Below are 13921 nucleotides of genomic sequence, written 5' to 3' on the forward strand. Positions count from 1 at the left end.
TTCCTAGGACCAATCAAAGAGTGCAATCTTCATTCTGTGGTGTGAGACCAAGTAGGCTTGTGGTAGGACACCTAGATCTGACCTCAGCCTCTGGAGTGGGGGACACAAAGGTGGTGGCCATTGAGCTCCTGGCCACTGCAAGCCCTATCACTGCCCATTCTCACTCTGCAGAGCATGCTTTCCTTTCTACCTTTAGTAAGTATAAAACCTTGGTTCCTTTTGCACTTGTTTTGTCTAGCTCTTTGTTCAGGACAAGAATCTGGGAAGAATCTCTAGAAGGAGCCCACAGCACCCCAGGACTCGGTAACAGACCCCTCGCAGGGCAAAGCCCTCCCTTCCCATGCTTTGCCACGGTGGCTGAGGGGATGTTTCTGTCCCAACTGGCCTCTTCACAGATGGGCCTTCCTGCAATGGGCTGTTTCTTTTTTGGTTTTGAGACAGAGTCTTGCTAAATAGATCAGGTTGGCCTTGAACTCTTGGCATTCCTTCTGCCTTGGCTGGACTTTGGTCTGCCCATTTCTGTGACCCTTGTCCTATGCTCCGCCTGTATCTGAGATCTCTGCAAGGTCCTCAAGGCCAGACACCCAGGCCTCAGCAGGAGGGAGCCTGAGCCTAGGTTGGCCCAGGTCATGAGCCAGGCGAGAGGCGGGCATCAGTCCCAGGTTCATCCGTGTGCCTCCTGGAAGTTTCCCCTTGAACCAGCAAAGCCTCTACCCTGGCGTGATTAGCACGGGAGCCCTAGAGCCACCCCTTTCCCCTGCCAGGTGGTGGCTCTGAGCTCAGGCACACGGTCTCACTTTAGCCTCACAACAGCCCTCTCGCAGGTGAAGAAACCGAGGTGTGGGAAGGAGCAGTGACCTTTGCCAGGCCACAGGGAGGGTCACAGCAAAAGCAGGGCGCAAGCCCAGAGCCAGACGAATCTGTCCAAGTCCCTGCTCCAGGGCTCAGCAAACTGTTTTGGCAGAGGGCTGGCAGATCACATCTTGGTGCTCCTGACTTTTCTGTCCCTGTCTCAAGTCCTCACGTCTGCTGCTGAGGCCGAAAGCAGCCATTAGACAGCAGGAAGTCGATGGGGCCTGGATGTGTTCCAGCAAAACGCCATCAAAACAGTTAGCGGGCTGGGTTTGGCCTGCGGCTGCAGTCGGCCACCAACCCCTACCCAAACCGCTCTGCTGTCTCCCTGCCCAGCCTCGGAGGGTGGCGGCAAGAGCAGCTGGCTCGGTGCCCACCGGCACACTCGGGATACCTGCTGCCTGCACCCCAAGGCTCACACAGGAATGGAATCCGCAGAGCTGGGGGGACAGAGGAGGCCCTGTAACCAGGGCGCCCGAGGACTGCTGGGTTTGCAAACCCAGTCACAGGATTCAGGCAAGTGGACATCGGCGTCCGCACCGATATCAAAACTGTAGCTGGCTGCAGCTGCCTTGATAACTCAGTCACCTTCTCCAGAAAGCTTCAGAGCCCACGGTCTACCGTCTTGTCTACATCGAAGACAAGGGGAGCTGTTCCCCAGAGCCCGAGGTAACAGGCAGAGCTAAGCTGAGTGCTTTGCTAAAAAGTATTTGGCTGCAGGAGCAAGTGGCGGGTCAGCTTGCAAAATCTTGAAAATCCAGAATGCGGGTGACGTTGCTTCCTTTGCCCGTTTTCAAATTCTTGCTTCCCTTTAAAGAGCCAGAAACTAGAAATAGAGTATGGGGCCCTGTAATCCACACCAGATGTTGAGATGGTGCCCTAGTGGGTGACTTGTGTCTGGGAGAAGACCTGTGCTGAAGATGGCCGGGCAGGTTTGCACACTTGGGCCTACGCTCAGTGGTTATGGCTCCTGTTGACCTTTTTTTCTTCTACGACTCTCCACTTTATCATTTTATTGATTGACTGATTGATTTTGAGATGGAATCTGTAATTCAGGCTGGCCTTGACCTCACTATGTAGACCAGCAAGCCTCGCGCCTCAGCCTCCTGCGTGCTGGGATTACGGGTGTGTGCCATCACACCCACTTTATCACTGTATATTAGTGAGCAAATTCCCATCTTCATGGAGGCAACCGGAGCACGTCTGTGCTTTCAAAAGGCCGGTTTGCTCTCAATCTGCTCAACATCTCTTAACTTTTGGAGCTAGAAGGGACCTTACAGATAACCAGCCGGCTGCTCTCATGTTACCTGACCTTGGGCCCTTGGAGAAGGAGAGCTAAATGAGGGGCTGTCCTTGCTCCCGTGATGGGGTCTGGTGGGACCCGAGGACCACTGTGTCTGGTGGGTCCTGGCTCCCGAAGGTGTCCCTGCCCTGGCCCCGGCCCGACATCTCTGTTCCCGCAGAAAGACTTGAAGATCTGATTAAGCACCTGAGTCTGGGGGGACCGGTGTAGCCCAGAGCCTGGGCATGGGAGAGCAGGTGCCGTTGGGGAGGAGGCTCCCTGGGTGGCTTTGGAGACAGAGAAGACAGTGGAGCAAAGAAGAGCACACAGCCGACAGCCCGCAGGAAACGTCGTCACGGAGAAGCTCTTGCTGCCAGCCCCTGAGGGAGAGGGCCGCGGACGTGCCCAGGAGTGCCCAGAGAGGTTGCAGCCTCTTGACTTTAGCCCTGTGAGGCCCCCGGACTTCTGACGTAGACAGCTGTGAAGAATGACTGACCCGTGTGACGCCAGCCTCCCCATGCCTGGTAGCTCGTGATGGCAGCAGCAGAAAATGAACACAGTTCCAACAGTTACAGACCCTTCCTTTTCAGAGTGTTCTGGTGCCCAGCAGCTGATGTCATAGAGCAGGTTCTAGAAACGCTGGTCATGGGGACGGATGGCAAGCTCTGAAGCTTTCTGGAGAAGGTGACTGAGTTATTAAGGCAGCGGCACTGGAAACTCCAGGAGTCGAGAGCAGGCCAAGCACTGTCCCTGGGTAGATGCTGAGGCTCGTAGGGGCCACTTCTCCTGCCCAGGAAGGTGCCCAGGGCTGTGGGGAGCCAGGACTGGTAAGGGGAGATGGTGGGCAGAATGGGGGACAGGCGGGGGACAGCACATTCACTCACAGCTCTCTGATTCATTCAACAACACCCACAAAACAAGCCAGGCGGAGGTGATACGGGCCTACAGCACGGGCAGGCTAGCCGGTGAGCAGAGGTTTCAAAGGGCTTTGCGATGTGTGTGGAGACCGGCGTAGGGGACAGAGGAGAACGGAGGGGAGGAGGCAGTGAGGGGACTCTGAGGAGGTGGCCCAGGCCAGACGGGCAGAGGGGATGGTGCGGTGGGTTGGGACAAGCCCCCCACTGAACGCACAGCAGGGCAGAGGAAGCAGGGCACACAGGCCTCTCCCACTGAGCTGGGGCCTGGGCTCCGGGACCGCGCTGCAGGCCGAGTTCGCAGGTAGACTTCTGCACATGCGTGCAAGTTTACACTAGCTGGAGACGGGGTGCAGGCAGGGCTCAGCAAAGCAAATGTTTGCAGGGAACCTGGGGCTTTGTGGACCTAACTCGCTTCCTTTTCAACATAACCAGGCAACTGCTATTTTAGCCTGTTATGGATGGGGAAACTGAGGCACGGAGCAGTTGTCTAAGGTCACTGCTGGGGTTGCTGAGGGCATTTGGACCCAGGCTGTCTGAGAGCCACGCCTGAGCTCCTAGATTAGAGTTAGGGAAACTTTTAGAACTTTTGATGGAAACAAACAGCCCCCTGCAGTGTGTGCCACAGGTTCCCACCACTGTAGCAGGTGCCAGGTCCTCTGGGCTCCTGCGCCTGTGCAGGGTCACATCTGCACTCGCCAGGTGGCCCGAGGCTTCAACACCTCCTCACAGGCGGAGGTCTTCCGGCTCCTGAGCATATTCACTTATTCCTACTTTCACGCAAGTTATGCACTTAGTCTGCGTCACTCTGCAGAGAGCCTTCTGTCCCCCAGGACCTGCTGTTGTCACGGATGAGGAAGGACAGCTACTGGCATCTCGTGGCCAGGTCTGTCCTAAAGAGTAGCCCCACATAGGGCAATCCCCGGAGCAAAAGGTTTTCAGCCCTTGTGCCCAGGCTGAGGACCCTCCATGCAGGTGACCCACGGAGGGTCTCACACATGTGGGAATGGTGATGACACAAGGGGGCAGTCAGCTACCCAATGGGTAGATGTGTACCACAGTGCCAAGGGCTATGGGCATGGCAGGAAGTAGATGCATCCTGACTTCCGGTTGCATCTTCTAGTCTGAAGAACGGGGCAGGTCACAAAACAAGACAGCCGCGTGTGGTGGCGCATGCCTATAATCCTAGCACTTGAGAGGCTGAGGCAGAAGGATCTCTGGGAGTTCAAGGCCAGCCTGGACTACATAGTGAGACCTTGTCTCAAAAAACCAACCCTTAGGCTGGAAATATAGCTCAGCAGTGCAGTGCCTGCCTGGCAAGCACAAGGTCCTGAGTTTGATTCCCAGTACCAAAAAACAAAACAAACCACCCCCCACACACACACACACAAAGAAATGAGACAGTTACCTGTCAGGGTCACTAAAGGGATACTACTTGGCCATAAAGGATAATCTTGAGTCGTTTGTAGGAAAATGGGTACACCTTGAGATCGTAACGTTAAATATCGCAAGCTTTCTCTTATATAAGAAGCCCAAAGTGTAAAATCAAACAGCAAAAGAAAAGATAGAGTTTAGGAAACAGGGAGATAGAGATTTTTCAAAGGGGTAAAGGACCAAGAGATGGCAGAGGGGGGAGGAGGAAGGGAACGAGAAATAAAAAAATTCAGATGCAGTGTGCGGGCACCAAGTCCCCAGGAGGAATGTGGTCATTAAGTGCTGCACAATGCACTAACAAATTTTTAAAAAATTAAAAACAAAATGCAGTGGAGGTCAAGGGGCCCAGGTACACAGTGACACAGGCCGAGAATCAGGAGGCCTCGGGATGGTGGGGCCCCCGTTTTCTGAGCATGCTGAGCGGTGTCCTCTGCCCGCAGGGCGCGTCTTCCCCCGGGCCGGTGTTGGGACCCGGGCAGCAGCTGTGCAGGTGCCTGGGGATGACGATGCGGGCGCCCGCGCTGCTCTTCCTCCTGGGCTGCCTGGTGGTTCCTGGCGGCGCCCGCATCCTGGGGCGCTGTGAGGTGGCTCGGAAGCTCCACGAAGGGGGCCTGGACTACTTTGAGGGCTACAGCCTCGCCAACTGTGAGTGCCCGGCCCCTCGGCCACTGCCCGGGAGCCTGCTCCGGCTCTCCCAGCCGGCCTCACACCCGCTTCATCCTAGGGGTGTGCCTGGCGTATTTTGAGAGCAAGTTCAACCCCTCGGCGGTGTACGAGAACGAGCAGGACGACTCCCTGGGCTACGGCCTCTTCCAGATCCGCGACAACAAGTGGTGTGAGCCGGGCAGGAACCTCTGCCACGTGGCCTGCTCAGGTGGGGATGCTTTGCCCCACGCCAGGGTGCTGGGGTGCGGCCTCCCCCCGGGGGCTGGAGCACACAGCTTTGGAGGAGCAGAGGGGGCCACACCCACGGGGGGTCTCCGGAGGCTGAGCAGTTTTGGGGTGACAGAGAGCCCCATCCAGGGGGGCAGAGCAGGGGTCAGGCGCGGAAGGGTGCTGCAACCCCTGTCCCCCTCAGAGCCAGTAGAGTGGAGGCAGAGAGAGGGCTCCTGGATCTGACGTCACCATCTGCTCCTCACGGAGACAGACGCTGCCTCTCTGAAAGGCAAGGACCTCACTGGGGTGCACACAGCTGTTACCCCAAGGGGAGCTTGCCCGCCACTTCTGGGGTACCCAGCACCTGTGGCAGGAGGAGGTGCTGCCCACGATTCCCTCCTGTAAGCATTTATCGGGCACCCACTAACCGCAGGCCTCTGGCGTGGTCGCTCTGGTGCTTGCTGTCTGCCAGGTGCCCCTGAGCCCCTTGGGAACTACCTGATATTCCTAGCGGCCCCGTGAGCTGTGAGCTGGGTACTGATCACACCCTTTCTCTACGTGGAGAGACGGAGGCCGGGGAGACTAAGCACATGCCCGCCACGGCCCATGCTGGCAAGTGGGGAGCCGGGGGGAGCCTCAGCTGTGAGGCCCCTCCCTGAGGCCCTCCTGGGAGGCTGCACAGCACCCGAGCTGTCCCCCACGGCAGAGGCCTCATCCCCCACGGGAGCAGTGCACCCCAGGAAGCCTCTGTCACCCCCGGCTGGGGACCTGCTGGCACTTTTGGCTCCCTGGCTGGTGTTCAGGAGGCGGAGAGGGGTGGGAGCAAAGCTGGCAGCCTCTGCAGTGGCGTGGGGTAAACCCGGTCTGTGGCGGCTCTGTGGGCAGTCTCCGGGCTCAGGAGACCAGGAGAGTCAGGTCTGTGGGGAGGGAAGGATGTGGGGGGCCCTGCCACTGCCATGTGGGAAGTTAGCTCCTGAGCCTCGTCTAGGTGTTGGGGACAGCGTGCACCCTGCCCTGGGCCCTGCAGTGTGAGGTGTGCAGGGTCACGCAGCGCCCACGGTGAATGACTGGGGAGACAGCCACGTTCCTTGCAGAGCCTGGTTACTTGCTGGGTCATTCCGTGTCACCCTGAGCTGCCCTGCAGTCAGGGCCAGGAGGGAAACACAGCAGACCCGGCATTCGTGTCTTACGAGAAGTGTGTCGGGGGCATACACACGCCGGTCCCCGGGACTCTGCTGGGCCCCTCACACTGCTCCCTGTGTTGGGACAGCCTCCTCCTGGGGATGACTCTCAACCCCCTTTCCTATCCACTGAGGTATGTCACGCCAGTGTGGACGCCTGTCCCGAGCAGCACCGCCCCCTGCAGGTCTTGATGTATGGAGCTTGTGCGGTGCTGATTCCTGCCAGGCCACAGGAGGGCGGGGACCGGGTGTGGGGCTTGCCGGGGAATCTCCACCGCCAGGTCACCTAATGCGGGTGAATGGTCCAAATACACATAATTTGAATAAAAAGATTACTAGGAGAAAACAAGGAAAAATCCAATGGATTTGGTGAAAAGATAACTTCATTCTGCTGTCTGAGAAAAATCCAGAGGTGGGTTTATTCTTGGAATTACTTGGAGGCTGCTTCGCATGAGCCCCAGTGCTTCCTGACCTCACCCTTAGCTTTACAGGATGGTGTGGAATCAGCCACTGTATTTTCTCCACAGAGTTACTGAATCCAAATTTAAAGGAGACAATCAAATGTGTCAAGAAAATTGTGAAAGGAAAACGTGGGCTGGGAGCCTGGTAAGTGGTGCCTCTTTCTTTGCTGGTATTCATGACAGTCACGCCAATATGATATCTTTAGCCGTGACCTTGACCGATCCTGGCAGCTGCGGATCTCAGCCCGAACTGCGGGCTCCTCCTCACCCAGTTAAGTAGCAGAACACTTCTGCGCTCTGCAGCCCAAGGCCGCAGAAGGAAGGAAGGCGTTCTCACAGGGATCCCCTGGAGTGCACTCCCCCAGCCCCGCATTGCTGTGGAGTTAGGCAGGATGCTGGGTGATCATCTTTAAAAGCAGTCTGTGTACATCTCCAATCGTCCTTCCACATACATTCGTACAAGGTTTTTGAATACTTTTGAGGTTCTTGGTACATATTATGAAATGGCTGTCCTGCAAGACTGTAACAATTTATATGTCTCTACCATACCTTAAAATGTCTATTTATGCTACCCTCACCAATCAAAAACATTGCCACTTGAAAGGTGAATAATAATTTTATTGTATCTTGTTTTGCTTTTTATGACACCTCATCAAGGTGTTTTCTCCTACGTTTGTTGTATATTGATATTAATTTGTGATTTTTTTTCCCTGTCTTTGGCTGACTTATAAAATTTAAGTCACCATACTCTTTGAAAAGAGCTCTTTACATGGTTGGCATATTAAGCAATTGCTGTATAATCACTGCCAAAAAACCTGCACCTCGAATCCCCACTTAAGCCAGATATTTGCAGAGGAAATCTCCTAAAATGTGTGAGTGGTTTGGCCTGTGTCTGCCTTCTTTCAGTCAGTATTGCACTTGTCATATACATTGTATATTATATTGTATTATTCTTGTCAATGTTACATTGCTGTGTTTATGTGTAATTCATTCATTCTCCGTGCTGCATAAGATCCCCTTGCTTCGATGCCCGTTATGACCACATAATTTATCCATCCTGCTCTTGGTGGGCATTTGGGTGCTTTTTACTTTATACAGCTACCATGAACATTTTATTCTTATCTTTGGTGAAGATATAGATAGATTTCCATTGGTTATCCCAACGTATAAAATTGCTGATTGCTGGAGACACTTTTTTGGATTTGATATGTTGTACCCAACAGTTTCCTAGGGAGATTTTTTTTATACTGACACCAGTAATTATGGGTTTCAGTTGCTCTATTTTCTCCCCGTATTTGGCCTTTTCTATTCTGTCCTCATGACTGTGTAGTCATGCTGCTTTAAGGTTTTACTTTCCATCCCCCAGTTTTAATGAGGTCAGGAGCCTTTGCAAATGTTCATTGGCCACTTAGATATCTGTGTTGTGTGTGTGAAGTCCTGTTCAGGGGTTTTTATCGAGTTTTCTTTTGTGCTGTCTGTCTTGTTCATATTCATTTGTAGGATATAGTTACATATTCTACATAAAAGTTTGCAGTTGAATACATGAGTTTCAAATATCTTCTTTCATTCTGTGGATTATCTTTTACCTTCTGAATGTAAACAGAAGTTGTTAGTCTTAGTACAATCTAATGTATCATCACTGTCCCTTTTAATTATCGTTAAACAAATATGTGCCTAATTCTTCATCATTATAACATTCTCCTTTTTTCTGAAATCTTTACCATTTTACGTTTCACCTTTGGCCCTGCAACACCGTTTTATTTCTTGCCGTGTTGCACGGGCTGGGATCTCCGGTAAATGCTGACTAGAAGTCATGACAGTGACATCCTTGCCTGGCTTCCAATCTCAATGGTAAGAGTTTGGTATTTTATTATCCTGTGTGATGTTTTAAGTGTTCTGAGATACTCTTGATCAGGTTGAGGGTGCTGTTTCCCATTTCTAGTTTACTAAAGATTTTTAAAAATCACAAATGCGTGTTGACTTTGAGTTATTACATTTTTAATTTCTTTATGACTCCCTGTTACCTTGTCCATCCTACTGTCAAGATTCAAACTGTTGTCTTTTAAAGAAAATCTCTCTTCTGTCTTGTGGCTTTCCTCAGAGGTTACGTCTGGTTGTATCTTACGGAGGATGTCAGTTTTATGAAATTTACTTCTGGCTCCTGCGGAGTGCTATTTTCAGAAGAACACTCCTCTGAATTTCGGGCTGTTGCCCCAGTTTTCTTCTCTGAACCTTTACCAGGGGCACCGTGCTGGGTTTGCCCTCCTCACTCTTCTGGACTAGGACAGATTTAGCCACGTTCAGTGTTTGTCAAGCAGACAGACTGTGAGGCTCTTTCTTGTTCCAGGTCATTATTGCCGGGATGACGTCCACTGGTGTGCGTGTACCTTCCCAATTTCCAGTTGGGAAATTTTGCTGGCTCAAGCGTCTGGTTCCTTCTGATGGCTGAATGAATGCAGTACACGAAAATCCTGCATTTCCAGCACTCCCTGCCGCATCTCCATCCATGCTGCTTGTCTTGGAGCCCCACGCTATCCAGCCGACACTGTGCTGCTGCCAATTGCTACCTTACCTGCTTTTTCTCCTCCCATCCTGCGACTCAAAATGGCCTACCTGGTCGACGCGGGGCATTGTAGTCTCCAGTTAGATCTAGAAACAATGTTGTATTTCCTCGCTTCCAGATGGCGCCACATTTCAGATCTTAATAGTTCTAAAAATGAGGATTATGTTGCAATCCATGTGTCCTACCCCCAAAGTTGTTATTAAACCACAGATACATCTCACAATAGAAGCTATCGCATCACAGAGGAAATTCTTTAACAGGAACTATGCACAATTTCTTGACTGCTTGGGTATATAGGCTTTGTGTGTTTACACACACCTCATCCTGTAATCCTCACAACAGGGGATGTTCTTATCTGCACTGTGAAAATGAGGAAACGCAGACATGGAGAGCCGGAATAATGTAGGCGGAATAAGGCTGCAGAGGTAGGCTTAACCCTAGACTGGTGTAGTGCTAAGCCCTGGCTTTCACAGGCTACCGAGAGAGACAGGCACGGTTGTCACAGGAGGCCTCTGCCCGCACTGTGCAGAAATCAACCAGGGCCAGCTGCCCAGTCCTCCTGTGGCCCAAGCCCACGGTTTCTGAGCAGGGTCAGGCAGAGGGGCCGGGCAGATCTGCAGAGGGGCTTGCTTCATTGGTGAAAGTGCGGTGGGCCCTGACTGCCCCCCCACCCCCGGGCCCTGGGGGCGAGGAAACTGCTCTCCGTGTCAGAGGCCAGCCTTCTGCTGTGGCTTTTCTGTCTTCAAGGCATTGTCTAAATTCCAAGATTGTGTTTGCTTTCCTTGCTTCTGCGTCCCTAGCCCGGAGCCCTGGGGCAGACACGTAACGGGTGCCTATTTAGTGTCTTCTGCAAACCCGGGCTGTGAGCGCTGCCACTCCCAAGAGACAGTCATGATATTTTTATTTTTGGTTAATTACATTTTATTTTATTTTAGGTACTAGGAATCAAACTCAGGACCTTGCGCTTGCCAGGCAGGCACTTATGCTACTGAGCTATATCCTGGGCCGATTAATTACATTTCAAAGAAAAAGAAAAAAGCCAAGCTTTTCCTACTTAGCAGCAACCTTAGGTCACCATGATTAATACATCTTCCTAATCAGAGAAAAAATGTACACACAAATATCTTCAAACTCCCAGAGCGTCCCAGTGCACATGACTGCAGCCTGCTTCTCCTGTCACAGAGCTGGTGCCTCTGGGTTCTCACTCCCAACTCATCTTTGTTGCCACTGTCACAGCCACTGTACGGCCGCCTGGATGTGGGGTCCCTACTGAGGAGCACACAGGGTGCTGCTTGTTTATCCATGCCAGCGGGGTGCCAGAGAATCCTCCCACTGGCTCCGGGCTCGAGTGTCTCCGTCCTACCAGTCCTTAGGGTAATCTCGTATGAGGGATTTGTTGAGGTTGTTTGGTGCCTTTAAAAGTCAGAGTCCTTGCTGAACGGTCAGTCTGGAGAAGGGACCTCCTGCCACACTGCACTGTAAAGATTTGCACAGTTTGGGAAACTAAGACGTAGAAAATGACGCCATTCTGTGTTGCTTTGCATTTTAAACTGGTAGAGAAGGGGCGTCTTCCCGTTTCCTGGCCCTTGCGCTGTGAACTGCTCACTCACATTCTGACCAGGTCTTCTTCCTCTGCTTTGATGTGTGCTTCGTCACCGAGGGCTTTCAGGTTTTTGTCCGTCCTCCCTGGGTGAACATTTTCCCTCAAGTTTGTTATTTCCATTTTGGCTTTATGAGATTTTCACCTACCTGCGTTTTATAGTTAGTTTCACAGAATCAAATCTTTCATATTTTGTTTTGTGATTTCTGTGAAATCTCTCCCTTGGAAAGGTCTTTCAGAGTCTAAGATCACAAAGAAATCGAGCCGTGTTTCTCTTTATATTGGAACAGTCTGGCACAAAATAAGCCCTATATTTAAAATTTTTTCTTAAATAGATTGAAATATAGAATGTTTATGATTTTCTTCTCCTTTTTAAACTTTATATTTTTTATTAGCACATACTTGTCATACAGAATTTTTTATGATTTTATGTTCTGTTCTTCAAACTTGGGGCCTCTTGGAATTTATTTTGGCATAAAAAGTGAGGTTGGGATCTGGCTTTCTATTTATGAATAATGAGCTGTTAGTCTCAGGATCCGGGGGTCACTAATCTGTTTTCACCACTACTGGGATAGATTGCCAAAGGGGAAGTCCCCTCACTCACGCCAGCTGTGCCTGGAACCCCTTTCCTGCATGGTCCCGGCTCTGCAACTCCTTGTGAGCGTGGAGACCCTCCGGGGTGGGCGGGCAGCAGAGGGCCGAGGTCGTGTCTGTTCTGTGACACTGGGGTGGGGCCTGGCCTGACGGGCACAGCTTTCCCGCCTCTCAGGCCCAGCGGAGTGAGCGCGTGGTCAGCCTCAGCAGCCGCATCGTCCCCGAGGTGCGGTGGAGAGTGGCACAGGAAGGGACAGGACAGAGGCCCCACGGCCCCAGGGTCCCTTCTGCACTGTCTGCCATGGGCTGTGGACTGTGTGCGTGTGCGTGTGTGTGTGTGCGCGTGTGCGTGTGCGTGTATGTGTCCTCTGCTGTTCCGTAGCTATGAGGGGCTGGGGAACCCCACCTGGAGGACCCACCAGATCCTGCGCTGCTGAGGGACAGAAGGATTCCTTATGGTTCCCAGAAGGCCTGATGCTTGGGGGAGACAGGGCCTGGTCTGAGTACAAATAAGAGCAGCAACTTTGGGGCACCAGGCAGAAAGGTCGGAGGGCCCCAGCTGAGCTGACCTAGGCAGGGTTGAGGCGCTGAAAGGAATTGCAGAAGAGGAGTGGAGCATATCCCTGGAGAGGTGGCGGGGCCCGGGCCCAGGGCAGCACCAAGGACGCACCTTGTGACACTCTGTCCAAGTCGGGCATCAGGAAAGCTGATCACGTCTAGGGTGAAGGCTGGGGAGATGTCGAGTCGTGTGGCTTCCCGTGCGAGCTGGGGCGGCATTCATGCCCGAGTGGTGGGCAGAGGCTCCGGTGCGTGGAGGTCTCTGGGAGCCCATAGCCGGCACCATGAGCTCCGGTGCTCCAGGACAGGGGCCATGTATGTAGCCAGGCCCTAGGTTCAGGCTTTCAGCTGCCCGCTCCTGAACACCTCTCCGGTCTCCTCCCGCAGGCCCAGCTGGTCCCTGCTCTGCCGGTACTCCGACACCCTGGCGCGGTGGCTGGACGGCTGCAAGCTGTAGCTGGGGAGTGCCCTGCGTGCCCACTGCTGCGTCCAGGACTCGGAGGGGCTGCATTCGCTGCTCTGCTCCATCCTGCTGTCATCTCGCTGCCTGACAGCTCCCGGAGGAGAACGACAGAAGCTCGCTTCTCTAGAGACGCAGGATGCAGAATAAACCCGCTTGCTCCTCAGACTGGGCCCCGAGTCTCTGCGAGTGCCGTTAGGATCCTGCAGCGGTCACCGCTGTGACTTCTCACACTCCTCTCACACAAAGGACTCCAGGGAAGGGGAGTGTCCAGGACACAAGGCCAGTGTCACCGTGCCAGTGTCACTGTGCCAGTGTCCACGTGCCAGTGTCCACGTGCGAGAGTCAGATGAGGAAAGAAAGGCACAGGGAGACAGAGGAGTCACAGAAGGGAGGCTGAGGCAAGTCGGCCTCCTGTCCTCTGGGGCGACCGCGCTGGGACCCACAGGCGCAATGGACATGGACACCAAGCCCTCCTTGCCCTTCTGTGGAGAGGATCAAGTGATGGCTGCTCTCCTCTTACGAATGTTTAAGCTTCTAAACATTATAAATAACACACTCAGAGAGATTTAGAAATATGTAGAAATGTTACAAATGAGGAAAGTTCTTCCCCGACTCCAGGGCCCAAGGACAATCAGAGTTCTATCTCTCTGCCTTTGTCCCCTGTCTTTCTTCTCTCTGGGTTTGATCGCCTGGCTTCTTAGAAAGAACACAGTTGCAGTAACAAACCTGTCCCCCACGCAGGTTTCCGTTTGAAGCAGAGACAGGTTGATTTCGGGAGCTTCGCTGCTCCAGGGCAGGGGACGAGCGGCAGGGTCAGGGTTGCCTGGGCCTCTGGAGGTGTTGGGTCTCAGAGCCAGGCCACCTGCACAAACACCTATAGTGTAAAGATAGAAAATCGGATAATGGTATAAAGAAGGGAATTCAAGCTAGCTGTTGTCCCCTGTGGAAGCAGAAGTTTTATCATTGTTCTGTAGCCTGAGGACAGAGACCCTGATTCAAGTTTGAGTTCAACTTTTCCTGTGTCTCCCCTACTTTGGAGTGTGTGTGTGTGTGTGTGTGTGTGTGTGTGTGTGCACTTTGCACATGCACACTTATTTCCCTTAAAGCCTGGACTACTACTAAATACACAGTTTTCTATCTTAC

At 52.8% G+C, this 13921-nt stretch overlaps 1 protein-coding gene across 2 annotated transcripts; it reads left to right on the top strand.

Annotated features, from left to right (window-relative positions):
• Positions 1–2744: 2744 nt before the first annotated feature.
• Positions 2745–12941, top strand: Lyzl4 (lysozyme-like 4). 2 transcript variants are annotated; one of them, XM_005383548.1, is made up of 5 exons: positions 2745–2818; positions 4923–5127; positions 5207–5356; positions 7067–7145; positions 12703–12941. In XM_005383548.1, the coding sequence occupies exons 2-5, from the start codon at positions 4983–4985 to the stop codon at positions 12770–12772; spliced, it is 444 nt and encodes a 147-aa protein (XP_005383605.1). In that variant the 5' UTR covers positions 2745–2818; positions 4923–4982; the 3' UTR covers positions 12773–12941. The 2 variants fall into 2 exon arrangements, with proteins under 2 accessions (XP_005383605.1, XP_005383604.1); XM_005383547.2 differs by having other exon boundaries at positions 2764–2961.
• Positions 12942–13921: the final 980 nt, after the last annotated feature.

The sequence above is a fragment of the Chinchilla lanigera genome, unplaced genomic scaffold (genome assembly GCF_000276665.1).
Source record: "Chinchilla lanigera isolate Chin_1 unplaced genomic scaffold, ChiLan1.0 scaffold00019, whole genome shotgun sequence".
Classification (NCBI taxonomy): domain Eukaryota; kingdom Metazoa; phylum Chordata; class Mammalia; order Rodentia; family Chinchillidae; genus Chinchilla; species Chinchilla lanigera.